This window comes from Coffea arabica, chromosome 1c (genome assembly GCF_036785885.1).
Source record: "Coffea arabica cultivar ET-39 chromosome 1c, Coffea Arabica ET-39 HiFi, whole genome shotgun sequence".
NCBI classification, from domain to species: domain Eukaryota; kingdom Viridiplantae; phylum Streptophyta; class Magnoliopsida; order Gentianales; family Rubiaceae; genus Coffea; species Coffea arabica.
In genome coordinates this window covers 11,174,885-11,192,861 of record NC_092310.1, presented here as the reverse complement: position 1 = coordinate 11,192,861, position 17,977 = coordinate 11,174,885, and the positions used below count along the sequence as shown (strand labels likewise).

The following is a 17,977-nucleotide window of genomic DNA, read 5'->3' as shown; positions in this document are numbered from 1 at the left end:
CCACGAAAAATGATGCATATGGGAGCAGTGGAGTAAATAGGAGCCTTGATTTTCCAAAAGGGCTACCTGAAAATGAAGCTACACAAGTAGAAACACTATCCAAAGAGCCATCCAATATTTCTGAGCAGTGTACTAGAGAATGTCCAGAAGATAGCAATCCGCCTGAGAATATTGAAGATAAGTCCAGCAAAGAAGCTTAAGGGCAAGTAGGCCTAAACTGCTTTAATTATGATACTTTTATTAAATCTTTTGTTAGATAGCTAAATGATTAGGTCCATTGCTTTGATACTTTCTTTGAAACTGCTTCAGTCCTTGACAAATAAGGGATCATGAGATAGCTATTAATAGTTTAGTTTGTTATCTTGCACCTGCATAGATCATGAAACTTAATTGCAAGTGCTAATATGTATGAAGATCCAGTCTTAAAGCACATGTGCTGTCAAAAGTAGAGTTATTAAACCCCGCCCGGCCCGGCGGTTGAACCGGTCAAACCGGTGGACCGGTCATTGGACCGGGCCGGGTTTGGAATCAGATCGTTTGTGCAAAGAGACCGTTGACTTAGTCAACGACCCGGGGGTCGAACCGGGTTAAACCGGAAACCCGGCCGGTTTTGTCACTAACCGGATTTTGTGGAAAAATTATATTGCTATTGTTGAGACTCGAACTTCCGACCTCTGTCCCCACACTACCGCTTGCTTACCACCAAACTACTTCCAAATATGTTAATATAGTAGCTTTAGTATGATATATAAATGTTTTTTCAATTCTATCTTTTTTTCTCTAAAACAAATTTATTTGGAATCTTTTAATAAAAATTTATTATCCTCCAAACTCTATAAGTTATAAAATGGATTCCAAAAATAACATATTACATAATTCATTTAAAGACAAATATTATTTTAAATAAATTTTTACACTTAAAATTCATAAATAAGCTAGATAATTACACTAAATATAGATAAAATTTTACACTTGAAGTTTGGTATATTAATAAATAACTTTATATTTAATTGATTCTTATATGAATTAATTATTTTATAACAAATTAAATTAAATGAGCTTTTGTTATGGCATTATTTATTACAATTTATATCATATATCTTATATAAATAATTATGAAATATAATATTTAAATATATGTAGTGACCCACCGGTTCAACCACTCACCCACCGGTTCAACCAGTAACCCGTTGACCCACCTCCTTCGCCGGGTTCCTTCCCGGATTGGGTTTAATAACTATGGTCAAAAGTGAATGATTTTGTTCATATAATCTTTGCCACTGTTTTAAATGTTATTTACCTCTCTGTCTTTTAAACACAATTAGCATATCAAATCCACAGATATATTATCAACATCCACAAAATTATCTGGATTTTGCATAGGACAAAAATGGAGGACTAAATAAACAACGAAAATTATCAGTGGATAGGCCAGTGCGTAGCACGGCCAGATCCAAGCTAGTAATGGTAAAGAAGAAAATGATTCGATTCCGTAGTGTCATAGGCTTGTCCTTCTCGCAGGAAATAAGCAGCAAAGACTTTCTGCTTTGCAATCACCAAACAATTAGGCCCATGATTCCACAATCAGAAGCAGGAAGTGATGTTAGCGACCAACTGGTATGAATCCCTAATGAAGAGAATTCAGAGCTGGAAACCTTTTTCTTTCACAAGCCTGTTCTTGAGACAACTCGCATGCAGTTTCCCTCGACAACCAGATTGCACCCCATTCTAAGGACAAAGATACAACATCAAAGAGCCAAGTTACGGACTTATCCACTTTAGCCTGCCGGAAGCAAAAGGTTTTGGATCTTGAAATTCAAAATAATTTCCATCACAGCATTTGAGTGCAAATAAGGCCCTTCATTTTCGGCGAATCTTGAGCTTAAGAGCCCACTGAAGCTTCCCATCTGGCAAAGGAATGGACCTTGGTAGGCGCAGTGGAACCTCAAACTCTCCAAAAGCTGCCAAAGGAGTTGGAAGATGCAAATTTTCAGGTTCAATGTGCACTGAGAGCTGTCTTGCAACCTAACAAGCCATCAAAAAGAGTCAGCATATAACAAGGGTTTGAGAGATTTGTTTTTCACGCTAACCCTATAACGCTGATGGCTCTAAGCAACAATTTAACCTTCAAAATTAACAAATCTACTTTCATCGAACAGACATCCCAAACTCTTCCTTTTTCGAGTTTTTGACATTACACTTCAGCAATTGTGCTGGTGGTGGTGGTTGTCAAGGGTAGGGGTGGCAGATAAATGTCAGCATTTTGAGCATCATCATGCAGCACTCAGTGAAAAGTATCTGCCCCTAAGATTTGTATGACATTCTGCACAGATACAAGGGCATGGACCTATTTACCGCCACCAATCACCCTGGCTGTTTCCTTGTTGCAATGTTACAGGGAAATCTTCCAACCGCTAAATATTCAGGAGTCCATGTTCAGGTTCATCTAACAAGAAGTGCAATGAAAGGTCCAAGGACTAATGCTATTGCAGTGGCCAAGTTGGCATAAAGGTCTCTCTCAACCACCATGTTCACCTAATGTCTAAAAATTTCAAATTCCATTTGAGAAAGTTGTAGCACTCACAGTGAAGAACAAAATTAGCACCCTTCAAGCCCATGATGAAAATGCTTCTGCACATAGAGTCTATCCTACTCAAGTGGATGAATTTCAAATTCCATTTGAGAAAGTTGTAGCACTCACAGTGAAGAACACAATTAGCACCCTTCAAGCCCATGATGAAAATACTTCTGCACATAGAGTCTATCCTACTTAAGTGAATGTGACATTCATTTTCTTTTTCTTGCTCAAATGAAAGACCATTCTGACATACTCACAGCTCATGATATAAGAACTCATCTCTGCAGTTTGATTGTACATTAGTACATATCTTTGGTACACAGAGAAATGCACACAGACGCAGAAGAATAAAAATCTTTAATACAGTGAGTAACCAGGTTGTTCAAAATTAGTCATACTATTAATCAGATGACTTGTCACTTCTTCCCAATAGTTATTATAATGCCACTAGTTGCTAGACACTTGTGCATTCACTAATCTATATGTTCTCCACATAAAGAAAGTGAGCGATCAACATAACAAGTCCAAAAAATATCAAGAAAACATGGATAGGAAGAAATTACCTCAGCTACAATTTCATCCTTCGTCACAGGTTCACGCACTTCGTTATCCTTTGTAGTTAACTTCCGCAGAACCTAGAGGATTGTTAATCAGATTAAACCAAACAAAGAAAGATAAGGAGATGTATTGATTGATTTGATTCGGTACACTGTCAAACACCACTTAGAGTACACGTGAAACACAAAAGGAAGCACTTTATGTTAGGCGACAAGAGTGTTCCCCAACAAAAAAAAAACCAGCTTTAGGCAATCAAAGTTGTCAATCTATTACTTCATTCGCTAACAAATAATCAACAAATAAAATGCTTTCTTATGGTTAACTTCAACAGAAAAAGCATAAGTAGAGAATACAAACCAACTTAGCACTATCAAGGCGTCTCGCTGCAGTCTGATATTCTTTCATCCTGTCTTCTTCAGTCTTTGGGACAACCATTTTAACCTCTTCAACTTCCTTAGGTTGGTAAATCTTGGAAAAAAAAAAAAGAGCATAGCTCTTAATGAGTAGATGATATCGATTAATATATACAAGAAAAGAAGCATAATGATGCCAATTTTGAAGCTTCAATGGAGATAATTTACAAGCTGAGTTATAAATCTCAAGTTAAAAGAAAATACATGGCTGTTCATTGAACAATGACCACTAAAATAGAGAAATAAAAGCTGAATAACCACCCCAAAGAATAGAAAGGAAAAGATTAAAAAGGCTAAAGTTGGTACTCCACTAAATTTTCCAGCGGCAGAAACCTTTTCTCTGCCCGTGTTCTTCTTCTTGTAGAATTTCACAATACAAGTTGTATAAAGCACATCAATAACACAAACACTGATAAAAGATCGGAGTTTGTTTTCAAAGTACATATGTTTCAAATGCAAGACTTCACTCCATGTGTTACTGGATTAACAATAATGTTGACTTCCATAAATGCAAACTGCGAGAATAGAACATCTAACTGATGTGAATAACTAGCACATGCAAGCAGACTGCTGCAACCACAATTAAATCAATGGCCAAGTTTTGCAAATATAAATACTAAACTCAACGTATCATTTCAATTGGTTAAGCATCTATGCTGTTCCTTGATGAGCGCAATTGTTTTTGGATAAGTTACCTAAATTTTACATCAATTCAAACATTAAAACACAAATACCAGAAATAAGGGAGTGTAATACACCATCATGACATCCCCCACCAATGAGGCATGCTCATAATCATGCTAACCCTTCAAAATTTCCACAACCTATTTAATGGCATTTAGACATTTAAAGACATGATTTCCCCAGCTCATCATACTTCATACACAATTCTAAAGATAACAAAGGCCACTCTTCCACTGGATTAACCACAGTTTTACTTCCTGTGTAAGTCCTATTTCCTGAAGGCCTTTGATCATTTAATTCCTCACATTCATCTTTCCTACACTTAGGATATCAGGAGTTCTGTCCAAAAGCAGATGTAGATAGATTATAAGTAACCTGTAATCAAATTTGTTGGCTTATTTTAGCACGTGCAGCATGCACCTAGACACGGTGAAGCAAAGAACTGTTACACCACCATATCAATGCAGGGGAAAAAAAATCTAACTCGATCACATTCTTAAGAACTCTAGCCTCATTCACTCACGCAGAAAGAATTTGACCAAAAAATAGAAATGAATTACACTGTCAGGAAAGATTAATCTAACACACTTGTGTTCTACAGAATTCTAGTCTCATTGTCTCACACAAAGTAGAATTTCATCACAAATAAAAGTAGCAAAGAGAAAAGGAAATATACCTTACGCTGCTCGCTAATCAGGTATGCAAACTTATCAATATTTGGAACAGCAAGCAATTTTGGCATCAAATGGTTCCGGAAAAACCCCGGTTTCACTTTCACCGTTTCGCCTGCCTTTCCCAGCTTGTCCATGGACTACAAATTTAATTAAACAAAACGTTAACCACAAGAAATTCGCAAAAATAAAAATTTATTACTAGGACAAAAAAATTGAAAAATGGTTCAAAATCTACTTACAGTAGTGAGAATGACTTCCAACTTTCGATATCGGACGCCTTGAGCAGCGAAAAACAGGGGGTTGGGAAGGATTTGGTCAGAGCCACGGCGGAGGATATGCCTTCCGTATTGTAGGTAAGCCATTTGTGAAAAGTCCTCTAAAGAATCAGTATCAAATTATGGTTTATGAAGGGTTTTATGAGGGGACAAAAAGTTATATATCCCTATGCAAGTTTGAGTCTTTTCTTTACCCTGTTTGGTCTCAGGAAACCAGTGTGGAAAAGGAAAGAATTCCTCAGGAAAGAGTTTCCTTGGAAAAGAAAGCCTACCCTCTCTTTTTTGCAACTCACCGGAGGAAGAAAGAGAGAGAAACAGAAAGAGGGGAAAATTCGTGCGATTGGACGACTACTGGCCGGAATTGTTGCCGTCTCCAAATCTGTCGCCGCGTGGAATTGGGTAGAACAGTAGCTGCGGCGGGCGGATGTTTAGTGGTGAGGGGGACTTTCTGGACTGAAAACGATGGAGAAGAAAGAAGTTTAAAAAATGTCAGTCTAGCCCCAAATCTTTTGCTCTATGTGCTCAACCGCTTTCAGAGTTTTATGTCATATTCCCCACCAAGCTTTACTTTTGAATGTCACGTATTGGCCCACCAATTTTTTAAAGAAATAATTACATTAATTAACTTCTAAATAACTTTGACTAAGGGTGCATTTGACAAAATTGAAATATGAAATTTGAAGTTTGAAATATGAAATATGAATTTGAATTCCATCTTTTATATAACAAGCAGGTTTGTTTCATATATTAATCAAATCTTTTTGTCCAGAATATATCAACTTATAACAAAAACATGTTTGATATCACTTAGTTACAATTGAAATATGCAACTATTATTGTCTAAAATGTACCACAAGCACAGACACTATGTGAGGACTCAAAATTTTCATACCTTTCGTGTTGGCTTACTTGCTTGTATATATAGTGAATGATAACGGATTGTTGTACCTTATTATTTCTTTTAATTGATTGCCTAACGTTTTGTGGCATGACATATTTATGGAAAGAAAGAGATTTTAATACAAGAGATTTCAAACCATAGCTTTGACCAAGAAAAGAAAAAAAAAAGTTTTGTTCATTTTTGCTCAGTTTTAGATGTTTGCAAGTTGTGTTGTGACCCGACAGTTAGTTACATATTTTCTTTGATTTTCATTTACTTGCCTCGAATTCTTGGTTGTTTTATTAGTTGAATCATGATTTTGACCTATTTTCTTATTTTACTTGGTGCATGTTTCATTTGATGTATGTTAGGTTTCATTGTGTATGACACTAGTGTGATCGACTAGTGAAGTGCGTGCGATAAATTTGGAGGATTAGAGAGAGTTTTGCGCAAAAGGAATTATATGACAAGAGGTGTTAAGAGTTAATTAGAGGGGCATTACATATGTTAGTGATTAGAGACAAAAAAGATAGACAACACATCTTTCCTTGACATTTGTCAATTAACCAACCAATTTTGACCAAGACCAAACCTTTTTGTTACTTATCTTGATCAAACGTTCTTGTGTTCATAACTTTCTTCTTTTTGCACACATGATGGACGAAATTTTGAGAGAGGAAAGGGAGAGAAAACACAAAAAAAATCCAGCCTTGATCTCTTGCTTGAATCATGAAGAAACCCAAGAAAAACCCTAATCCACTCCATAAAACCTTGAATCAATCTTGGAAAGGCTATTGGAGAAGTTTTAGAGGAAGAAAGCCCTGCAACCTTCTTGATTTGTTTGCTATCCTTGGGTTTGGAGGTAAAGAGGTGAACTTTGATAGAAATCTTCCCTTATTATTGAGTTTAATTGACATATGATGTTATAGAAGCTAAAGGAAGGACTTGTATGGTGAATTTCATGATTTTTAGGTTATGTTGAGAAATTTCCAACTTTTGTTTTGTGAGGAAAAAGGAGGTAAAATTGCTATAAAACCTTTCATTTCTCCATTACTTTTGGGTATTCTAGTTGTATGTTAAATTTAAGCCAAAAGGTACGAGTTTTGTGGAAGAAAAATCACTTTTCTAAGTTATAGGTTGCTGAAATTTTGATTTAGGGGCATGTGATGGATAGTTTTGATTTGCAGCCTTGTAATTGGAACTTTAATGGATTTCTTTGGTAAGAATACATGCTATATAACTCATGACATGTTGGATATGATATATTGTGTAATTGCCATGGAAATAAGGTTGAAAGTTGGAAGTTTTGTTGGAAAGACTTGGGGAAAATTTACTGAAATTTCTACTAGAGTTGGCCGATTAGGAGAGAGGAAATTGTCTAGCTTTTCACCATGATTTGTGACTGGTAAATCCTACTTCGTTACTCAATATACTTTATAATACATTAATCTAAAGATGTATGTTGGAATTAAGTGAAAAATAAAGAGTTTTAAGGGGGGAAAACTTTGTTTCCTCAAACTCTACTTTTGCTGGAAATTTTTGCAGGAAGTTCTGTGTAGTTTTGGGAAATTGGCTATAACTTCGTATAGAAAAGTCAGAATTGAGTTTCGTTTATTGTGTTTGAAACTAGACTCATAGGGCTTTCAACGGTATAAAATTTAGGGTTTAGTTCAACTCCTCTAAATACCAGAAAATCTGCAAAGTTTCTCAAAAACCATGACTGTTCTAATTTTGCACATGAGACAGCAGTGATTTTAAACTGAAAATTTGACTAACCTATGGGCTGAATTTCATAAAGATGTCTTCTAAAGCCTATTAGTGCTTTGAGTCTTTTTTCTAACGGTATAAGATTTATGATTTTTTGACTTACACAACTCAAGTTATACATTTTCAAAGAATATCACCAAAGTTGAAAATTTTATCAGATGGATTCAATGGGACTTGAAAAACTTTGGAAAATATTTTCTGGGATTGAAACCTTATTTTGATGAGATTTTGGATGCTTAAATTGCTCTCCTCACTTTTAGAATACATTTAGATTTTTCCTTGATTTGCACCTTCGAATTTGCTCTTGAACCCTGCGTGTTTGAGAAGTCATCTTGTATAGGCTTGTGGCTCATGGTTGAGCCTAATATACGAACTTTGTTCACTTAACCTTTGGATAGTAGGACCATAATATCTTTGTCTTGGTTGTTCTTAGAGTTTGTTGGTGAGCACGAGCATAACCCAGGGACGAACTTTTGACATTTACTCTACTGATATCGGTGAGTGTTCCTTGCATGTGTATGCTTTAAATGACTATGTGAAATGTTGTGAATGTTGCCGGAATGTTAAATGCTTTCCAATGATTGCTAAATGGATTTTCGATGGGTGAGTGTATTCTTTATCACACTCGACCCAAGCAAAAGTGAATTTTCAATGATTGAATGTTACTTATGCATGAATGTAAGTCTTTTGGCTGAACTGGACCCTTGCCCTTTGACGAGTTTTTATTATACGTACAAGTTAAAAAATCCGATTTACACCCGTTTCACTGCAAGTATACAGGTCAACTAGTAGTTTAGGATATATATCGGGTCGATCCCACGAAGAAGATTGAACAATTACCGGCACTACTAAAGCTTATCTATTATTTAGACTATCAATGAATTATAACAAGTAAAACCTATTGAACTTATACAAGAAAATAACAAATGAAGCTCCTTAGGTTATAGTATCCCTAACTACTCATGCAAGTGCTATATCTGGATCATTGAGTACTACTATCTAGGTTAGCTATGGTGTAATTTCCTTATGCATATGAATCCTACTTTCGTAGTGAATCAATTATACTCATAACTACTCCATACCTATTCTCATGGTTATGAAATTAGCTACAAGTTCATTTCTTCAATGAAATTACATGAAATGAATCACTTAAAACTACATAGGTGCAACTTTATTCTCGTGAGTGTACTCCATATGTTTAGCACTTCTTGAACTAGTGTTAAATCTCAATTTTCATTGAAGATATAACACCCTAGATAATCACAATTAATGGTACCAAATTAATTATGATTTAAAGAGATAAAGTGCTAAATAACTTGTTCAAATAATGGCATCAAATATCCAAATAATAACCACTAATAATCATAGTAAGTTCAACCAAACCCAAGGCATAAACTTTAGAGACATATAAATAACATAAAATTCAGAACTTGTATATTAACTAAACCTGTAATCCAAGTACAAAAGATAAAGAATTGGAAAGGAATGTAACCCTTGTCACATGAGTTCATCTCCTTGCCTTCTTCATCCTCCAACATCTTCTTCATCTAGCTAATAAACAAGAAGGATGAGCTATACTACTCTATACTAACCTACTACTGAGAAAATGTAAGAACTACATTTCTGCACTCTCCAAGCTTTCTCCCGTATGTCTCTCTTCTCTGGTTGTTTTGTATATAGATTCCTGAAAAGTTCCTCCTCTCCACCGTTTTTTCCTCCACCTTGATTCCCAAATCTTCAATTTGTTAGGAAAGTAAAAAACAATGGTTTTTGACTTGAAACTTTGGCTATACCTTTTCCTTTTTATCTTCTGAACCATGTGCAGCCGAATTTCCTTACAAAAAATAGCTGGAAAGTGGTGTGAATATAAGAGAAATGGCTGAACAAATTGCAGAATTTCGACTACAAAACGTGACTTGACAAAACGCGGCTTTAAGCCACATTTTGATGACTCGCGTTTTCAACTCTGTGTTTTTTGCCTCATTTCAGTTGCTATTTTCTCTATGATTAAGGCCGAACTAGCTTTTGTGCAAAACACAAAAGTTGTAGTCCTTTGAATTAGCTTTACAATACTTCAAGAATCATCCAAATATGATCTTTGTAGACTGAGATATGATTGAAATACTATCACCTGGTCAAACCCCTGTTTCAGCCTCGTCCATAGAATGCAGCTTCTATATTTAGACTTTTTGTCCATGAAACAGCAGAATTGGATTTCGATGTCTTCATACCAAATATAGATCTATCTCTTAGCTTCAAAATGTTATAAAGATTACCTCAATCCAATATGTGTAGCTCCAAATATAGTCAAAATACGAAAATGTGTCAAAGTTGTTTTCACTTGCATTTCTTCAATTCACTTCATTTCTTCTTTATCACTTAAATTCATTACCAATTATCCACTTTTCACTTCAGTTGACATCCTTTGGTGATTGAATCATTAATCCTGCATGAAAATGAAGTTTTTACCATTAAAATCAATAGAAATGCAATGTTAGCCACTTTAACATAAAGTGTAGATTTTTACCAAAACCTTAGTTATTTTAGTTATAAAACTAAATAATCAAACCAAAATTAACTAATAAAATAAACCCTTATCACCCTTCGTTTCCAGTTGACTCGAGCCAGAAACGGACTCAGTTGGGCAGTTGGCGACCCTGGAACAATGTTTGGTATATTCGAGTATTATCACGAAGTCTGGTGGAGAACTGGCCAGTGAATTCAATGCAATGAAATCAATGAATGAATGACAAGAGCACTGAAGGTGTTTTCACTTGCAAATGTTTTCTAATGTCAGAGGGATAAGAAAAATGGTTGACGAATGACTGAATGAATGACATGAATGAATGGCTTCAAGTGAGTACGTATTCTTTCAATAAATGAATGATTGATTTTTGAACGACTGCTTATTACTATGCCAAGTGTGCAAAGTGCAAAGTGCTAAATGTAAATGTTTCCGTGTTTTGCCTGCTTGAATGCTTGTTTGAGAATCTCACTGGGTTTTTAGCTCATTCCTTTAGTTTTTGTTTTCCTTACAGGAGTGGAGGTCTGGAGCAATTAAGTGTAAACTAGAGTGTATAACCCTCTTGTACTTATACTTTTAGTAGATAGAATATATTTCGACATTTGAAATTGTATCATACATTTGGCTTTTTGGGTTGTAAATAAGTTCGAATTTTGGTTGAATTGTAGAATTTAAATATTGTTTGTGGAGGCTTAAACGGTTATTCTTGACAGTTGATTGAAGGGAATGAGTGAGTCCTGGCAAGAGTTGGGCAGGCGATCCACCAAACCCTTGGGTTCCCCTTAAGAAGAGGTGGGGTCGTCACACACTAATTAAGTATCTATTTTGAATAAAATATGTATGCATGTTTAATAGGTTGTGCACAAAAGAGGAATATCATCTTGCACATTTCTTTGAAAGTTTTATGATTAATAACATGGTACAAGGACGAATAGACAACGAACATGTTTTTTTTTCTCTATTGAGCAATAGTTATAGGTGACAATATTATGCTACATAAGTATGTCTTGTAGAACAAGGAGTACAATTTATACATATTATTCATTCACAATGTATGTGTTAGTTTATAAAAATGATTATTTAATTGAATTCCAATTAAGCGATGAATTGTGTCCTTGTATTATATCTTATTACATTTGGACGAGAACATTTGCTTCATGTATGAAATGTACGACATGCTATAGTGGTGTATAAAATGTACTATTATCATTGTTGGCTACTGAATAAAATGTATAAAATGTACTATTATCATTTTATACATTTTATGTACTTCTAAAAGCGTAAATGGGATGTACTATTATCATTGTTGGCTACTGATAAATAAGAATAAAAAACATGTTCTTTGTTATTTGTTCATGCAAAGTGTTACATACAATGAATTTATCAAAGAAAAAGAGGTGATATTGATTTATGATAAGTGTGCACGATAATGTTACTCTTATGTGGTAATGTGCACAACCTAGCACGTTTGTTTGAACATTTTATTCAAGGTGGTGCTTAATGTGTTTGAGTACTATATTTAGTTCAACTTCAAAGCACTTAGGCCCTACAGCTATGTCATCAAATCAGTCAACAATGAGTTGGTCCCTATTATGATTTGCATTGCCATATCATTAGAAATGGGTCCATATAAGCCGCATTAGCAATCTTGTACTAAAAGGTGCTTATGTAGTTTCAGTTAAACTTCTGGCTTCATTTGGATTCCTCAATTTTTGAAAAATAAGTTTTTCATATACAATACTATAATATTACATAAACAAAAATAATTTCAAAATATCACATCCATACAATATTTCAAAAACTGTTGTAATAAAGGAGTATTTCAAAAGATATTGTTCCACATTGAAAACCAAAGAAATTTCTTATCATTTTATAATGTTTAGCTTCTTATTGGGTTTGTATTAGATTGGTGACTAGTGTGGACTGGCACGCATGAATTGGGTCTATTCAGTACAAACTGATGGATTTGCAACCCTCTGTGCGTGGGTTAAATATGGCCCAAATTAGTTTTACTGCTCTTATATTTTTCAAGAAGTAAAATTCATTTTTTACTTTTACGAATCAAGTAGATAAGTTTTTATCTGTTACACAAAATCAGCAACAACGTTTCATTTTGTTAGACAGATTTTATCTTTTCTCTTCACCACCATATAAGAATTTATCTTTTCTCTCTTAACAGAATTGTTGCATAAAATCAGCACTCCAATGTTCACAATCACAAAATCAGCGCACGTTTTATTTTGTTACAAAATTTTCCAATGTAACTCTTTTCTGACAACTATAAATACTAGGTGCTCCTTATCTGGAAAGCACACTCACACTCACAATTCCAGTTGAATTTTCTGGTAGCATGCACTCTTCTCCTCTTTCTCTCCACTCTTATTTCTCCTCTCTAGTGGTACAATATTTGTCGGTTCTATTTTTTCTTGTTTACAAGAAGAATGCTTGTTTAATTTTGGGGAAACATTTCAACTTACTAAAATAATTTTTTAGAACAGTGCTATTAAACACGACTCAAACTTCCTCAAATTACGTCTGCAATTTTATTAACATCGTTCGGACTATTTTTCCAACAATCTAAAAAAGTAAGGCCTCCGATAGTGTTAACACTTTACAACCTGCATCAGTATCAGTTGCAGTCGCACTACCACTGGCTAAGCCTTTTCCGGACGTCTCTAAAATTGAAGTTTTTGCCAATGAACCCTTCAAAAGATGGCAAGAACGAGTACACTTTCTACTCGGCATTCATGGAATGGCCTATGCACTGACAGAATCTCAACCAGGTGCAAATGTAGATGTCAAGATGCAAAAATCATGGCAGTATGCCAATAAGGTATGTTAACATACAGTCTTACAAATACTTTCAAATGAATTGTTTGACGTGTACTGGAGCTGCAAAGAAGCTAAGATAATTTGGGAAGCTTTGGTAACAAAGTTTGCGAGGACCCGTAAAATTCCCTTAACTTATATCTTTTTATTTTATTTTTGCATGCATTTTCTTTACTTTACTTTATAATATAGTTTTTAAATTATTTTTCTATACTAAGTTAGTTCCTGTTAAGTTTAAAGTGTATTATGGGCGTGGGACCCGCTAGTGCAGTAAATGTGATAAATTTTTGACGATTAGGTAAAATTTTGTATAAAGGGATATTATTATACAAGGTACTAGAGGATTATTAGAGGTTTGTTATATGATATAACCATTAGAAAATAAAGGATTAGAGAAAATACTAGAAAGGCCAAGTGTCACTACCCCATTGAAAGTTGGATTTTGACCTAATTTTTTTCACTTTACTAAAACTAATTTTGACTCCAATTTCCTTCATTTTTCATTGTCTTGGCTGGCTGTTTAGAGAGAAAATAAGAGACAAAGAGAGCTTCATCTTGCACCATCATTTCTTGTCCAAATCTTGAGTTTCAACCGTTAGTTTTGCAAATTGCTCCATACGAGTGCTCTCTAAGGAAGTTGGAAGGAGTTGATTTGAAAGAAGAAACTCTAAGCCACCATTTTTCTTGAGGATTCAAGGTACTTTGCTTGAAAAATCCCTCTTTACTTCTAATAATTGCATATTAGTGGTTTAAGGTTGTTGAATATATAGTTTTGTGAGAAACATGATGGCTTGAAGTGGTCTTATGGAAATTTTCAGTTTTATTGGTGAATATTCTGCCCTCATATGAAGTGTAATGATTAGCCATGGTTTACTAGCTTTGTTATGTGATAAATTAATGTATTATGTGCTAGATGGACTTGCCTAAAGAAATTTCCAACTTGGGTGCAAAAATTCCAACTTTAGAGTTTCGAATTTGAGCTATCATTTGGTTGTATTTGAAGGGTATTGTGACCCTAATTAGGTGTGTTCAATAGCTTGTGATTTATATGAGAAATTGTGGCTGAGATGAGATGAGATTGGGTGTTGATGTTAGGTTGGAAAAGTAAAGAAAAAACAAACGAAGTGCTGCTGAACTTTTCGCAGGAACCCATGAGCAGTTTTGGGAAGATTGCTATATCTTGTTGTAGAACTATCAGAATTGAGTTCCGTTTGTTGTGTTTTAAACTAGATTTATAGAGCTATGAAAATTTTAGACCCTGGTTCTGTCTGTATGATTTATGGTGATTTTTCAAATTTGACTGAAATTGCATACCTGTTCTGTCTTTTACTGGATGAAGCAGCAACTTGAGACTCAAATTTGACTGACTTCTGGTATAAATCTTATAAATGTGTCTTCTGAGAAATTGCACTGCTTTGAGTCTATTTTCCGACGGTATAAATTTTATCAATTTTGGACTTAAGAATCTTGAGATATGATTTTTCAAATGGTGGTGCGCAAAACTGAAAAATCCTGTTTTCGTAGAATTATTCTTACTTTCATTTTGCACCTTAAGTTTGGAGTTAGTAAATCATTGTAGGTATGGTTTTGGGTAGAAGCAAAGGGTTTTTGGATCATTCATGTCTTTAGGACCAACTACTACATTTTCACTCCAAAACTATACTTTTGTATTGCATTGGTAATTTACTTGGTTAGGCATATGACTCGTAATCGAGTCTTAATTGTTTTTACCTTGGTGGTTTAGGATATGCCGGTGATCCAAATACTTCGGGAAAAAACGTTTGAAGTTGTTTGTTTGAACTGGTGAGTGTACCACTTCCTTAAATTGGTGCTTATCTGATTTATCTGCACTTGCAAGTTGCAACCTAATTATCTGTGACTTCTGTATACTCTGTATGAAACAAGGGTATACTTTATCACACTCGTCTCTTTCGTTTGTCTGTTCTGGTTCCTGTACACGTTTGAATCTGTTATATGTATCTGTTATCTGTATCTGTTTTGATGTTGTTTGGAGGTTTGTATCCAATGGCCCTCTGTGACTTTTATGCTCAAAACCTGTTGCTAGTTACTCGAGTCGAGCCAGCAAGGGTCTGGTCGATTAGATAACGAACCACGGTAGTCTATTTCTGGGAAATCTTGGGGTATTGAAAACTCTGGATTTCCTGTATACTCGAGTATTACCACCCACTGTTACTGTTGAGGTGTTTGGGTCCGGTAAGGGGAATGTTTGGTGGACGGAATTTGGAGTAAAGTGGTGTTCTACTAGATTGGTTACTTTATTTGAAAGTTGACGGAATGTCGTCAACTACTATTTGATCAAGTTCCGGTGAAGCAGATGGAAATTTGGCTCCTGAAAGCGACATGTATCCTTTCGATTTGAATTACTGTGTTTAACTGTTTCCTGTTCTATCTGAAGTGGGTATATGATTGATGAAAATGAAGTTACATGATTCTTTACTGTTTATACTTCTGGTACCTCATTGAGCGTAAACTCACCCCCTTCTCGTTATTTTTGTTTTCTGTACAGAGGACCAACTTTGAAATCATGATTTTGGAAGAAAGGGGTCGAGTTAGAATAAACATTCTTTTGTTAAGCTCCTCTGTAACCACAACCCTAAATGAATTTTGTATAAGTACGGATATTTTGACTTGTACTTCAAGTAAATCGTTGAAGACACCAATGAATATAGTTTGGCAAGTACATAACTATGTTTATCTCTTGATTAATGCATGTCTTTATGGTTGTTTGAACTTTAATTGAACCTGTTGGCAAGATCAGGCAAGTACGGCATTTGAACGAAGAAAGAAAAGTTTTGGCGGAAAACTGTTCACCGAATCCGGCCAGTTATTGGCTGGATAGTTGGCCGGATTGTTAGTGGAGATTGAAAAAAAATTAGGGTTTCGCCACTGTCTCGAGTCCGGTCGAAAATCCGGCCAGATCTTGGCTAGATTGTGACGTGGCCCCAGTGCATTCGTTTCGGTTTCAATTTTCATTGGAACGTTATATCAAAGTTCTATTGCATTTTTCAGTTTAGTTATTTTAGTTTTTGAAAGTTCATTTTTTTTTCTCGAAATCCATTTGAACGTTTTGTAGGGTTTTCGTGTTTTTCTGTTTAGTAGTCCTGGCGAGAGTTGGGCAGATAGTCCACCGAACCTTTTGGTTCACCTTAGGGGAGGTGAGACTGTCACAAGTGGTATGAGAGCCACTTCGCATGGTCTCTGCACGCAGTGCGATTGGGCCAAGTGGTGTTATGGTCCTGATTTCATGTATGAGTGTAAAGGATTAAGTATTCTTTTGAGCATAAGTTATGAATGATGAAACCTTCTAGGTTTAAACTTTTATCATGGTACTTTGGGGACAATAGTTAGGTATGTCAGGTAGGAATCTCTAATATGGGTGATTTACTCTTGGGACCGACCGGCTCGAGTTGTGAATTAACTTATTATGGATTCTTGTATTTGAGTACCAAATAGTAGAGAGCACTCGAATAAGGGTCTGTGTCTTGATTGCACTTGAGGTGAGTTTTGATATCAAAGGTTAAGGTGTAGTAGATTCTAACATTTGACCTAGTAAATTGGATTGATCGGAGAGATTGGAGATAGGAAAAGTAACATGGATTAATCTGGTAGTCGCCTGATTAGGGTTTCTATAGACAGTGACTAGATTATAGTGTACATCGAGGAATTTTTATCGAAGACCTGTTTCTTTCCCCTATGCCCGTGAGGATTTGATAAGTGTTTACTTGCCTTTGAGACAGTTTAATTACAATTATATAGGTATTTTAAACCCTTTTCTGATATCGGATACTTGTAACTTGGTCCTTGATGAATTACCCTTGCCTATACATTTTTTTTTTGCTACCTAACCACTAATGTCAAAGTGTGGACCTGACTTGATTATTATCGTGCCGAGATCGAGAGTCTGGAATTAGGCATGGAAATTTTAGAAAAAGGATTTGGCTTCTATACCTGTATGCAAACTTGAGATAGGGTGTGAAACTGTTAATATACGAAGTATGCTTTAAAGTTTCATTATGTATATAAGTGATAAGTGGCCTAGTATATGAAGATATTGCCCTAACTATGTCTTACTTTCTCGTCTATATTATTTGGAAAATCTAAGTTTAAATTTTCATGGTTGGATTAGAAGTGAAGGAACTTAACAGTTATAGGATTAGAGTCCCAAGTGTACTTAGTTACTTATTTTGATCTATTAATTTGTCTGGCAGGCTATCACTTGAGTTCGAGCAAATCGATAAGATTACACGTTTGGCTGATATGTATAAGGAAATAGAGATTTTTCGAAAGGAAGTAGAGTTCCAAAAGAGATTAGCTAAACACTGGGGAAGGGCGATGGAAACAAGAGTATTCGGAAAAAATTGAGTTACTGCACAAGAACATAGAACTGAAGAAAAAATACGAAAGGATTCCGGAAGAAGTACGGAGGAAGTTTGAGTTAGTGCCTTCGTCTAGTCGAACCGCATCTTAGGACATTCTTAGTAATAAAGATAAATGGGGTGAAGGAAGTTCTTGCGATATCAAAGGAAAATGTAAAGAGATGTATGGAGATGGATCCGCTATGAAGGATAAGGGGAAGAAAAAGAAAAAGAATGGACACTTTAAGAAAAAATGTTTAACTGCTAAGTGTGAATCATGTAACAAACTTCATACAGGAATATGTTATTCGAAAATTGGTGCATGTTTCAGATGCGGCTAAGTGAGGAACTGCCCAAGACAAATGAATTTTGGAGGGTGAAACTGTTGTAATAGTTAAAGTCAGCAATCAGTGATGTAT

General features: G+C 35.2%; 1 protein-coding gene across 1 annotated transcript; it reads right to left on the bottom strand.

The window, feature by feature from the left end:
- Positions 1-1,327: 1,327 nt before the first annotated feature.
- LOC113714860 (uncharacterized) lies at positions 1,328-5,603 on the bottom strand. Its single transcript, XM_027239018.2, has 5 exons — positions 5,147-5,603; positions 4,910-5,044; positions 3,494-3,604; positions 3,142-3,213; positions 1,328-2,025 (listed from the first exon to the last, which is right to left on the bottom strand). The coding sequence occupies exons 1-5, from the start codon at positions 5,267-5,269 to the stop codon at positions 1,861-1,863; spliced, it is 606 nt and encodes a 201-aa protein (XP_027094819.1). The 5' UTR covers positions 5,270-5,603; the 3' UTR covers positions 1,328-1,860.
- Between the last annotated feature and the right edge of the window lie 12,374 nt (positions 5,604-17,977).

Coding starts and splice junctions, on each gene's coding strand:
- LOC113714860 (XM_027239018.2), bottom strand. CDS start 5,269: ATGGCTTACCTACAATACGGAAGGCATATCCTCCGCCGTGGCTCTGAC. Junction 5,045..5,146: donor TGGAAGTCATTCTCACTACT/GTAAGTAGATTT, acceptor TTAAATTTGTAG/TCCATGGACAAGCTGGGAAA. Junction 3,605..4,909: donor TGATTAGCGAGCAGCGTAAG/GTATATTTCCTT, acceptor TTTTTTTCCAAG/ATTTACCAACCTAAGGAAGT.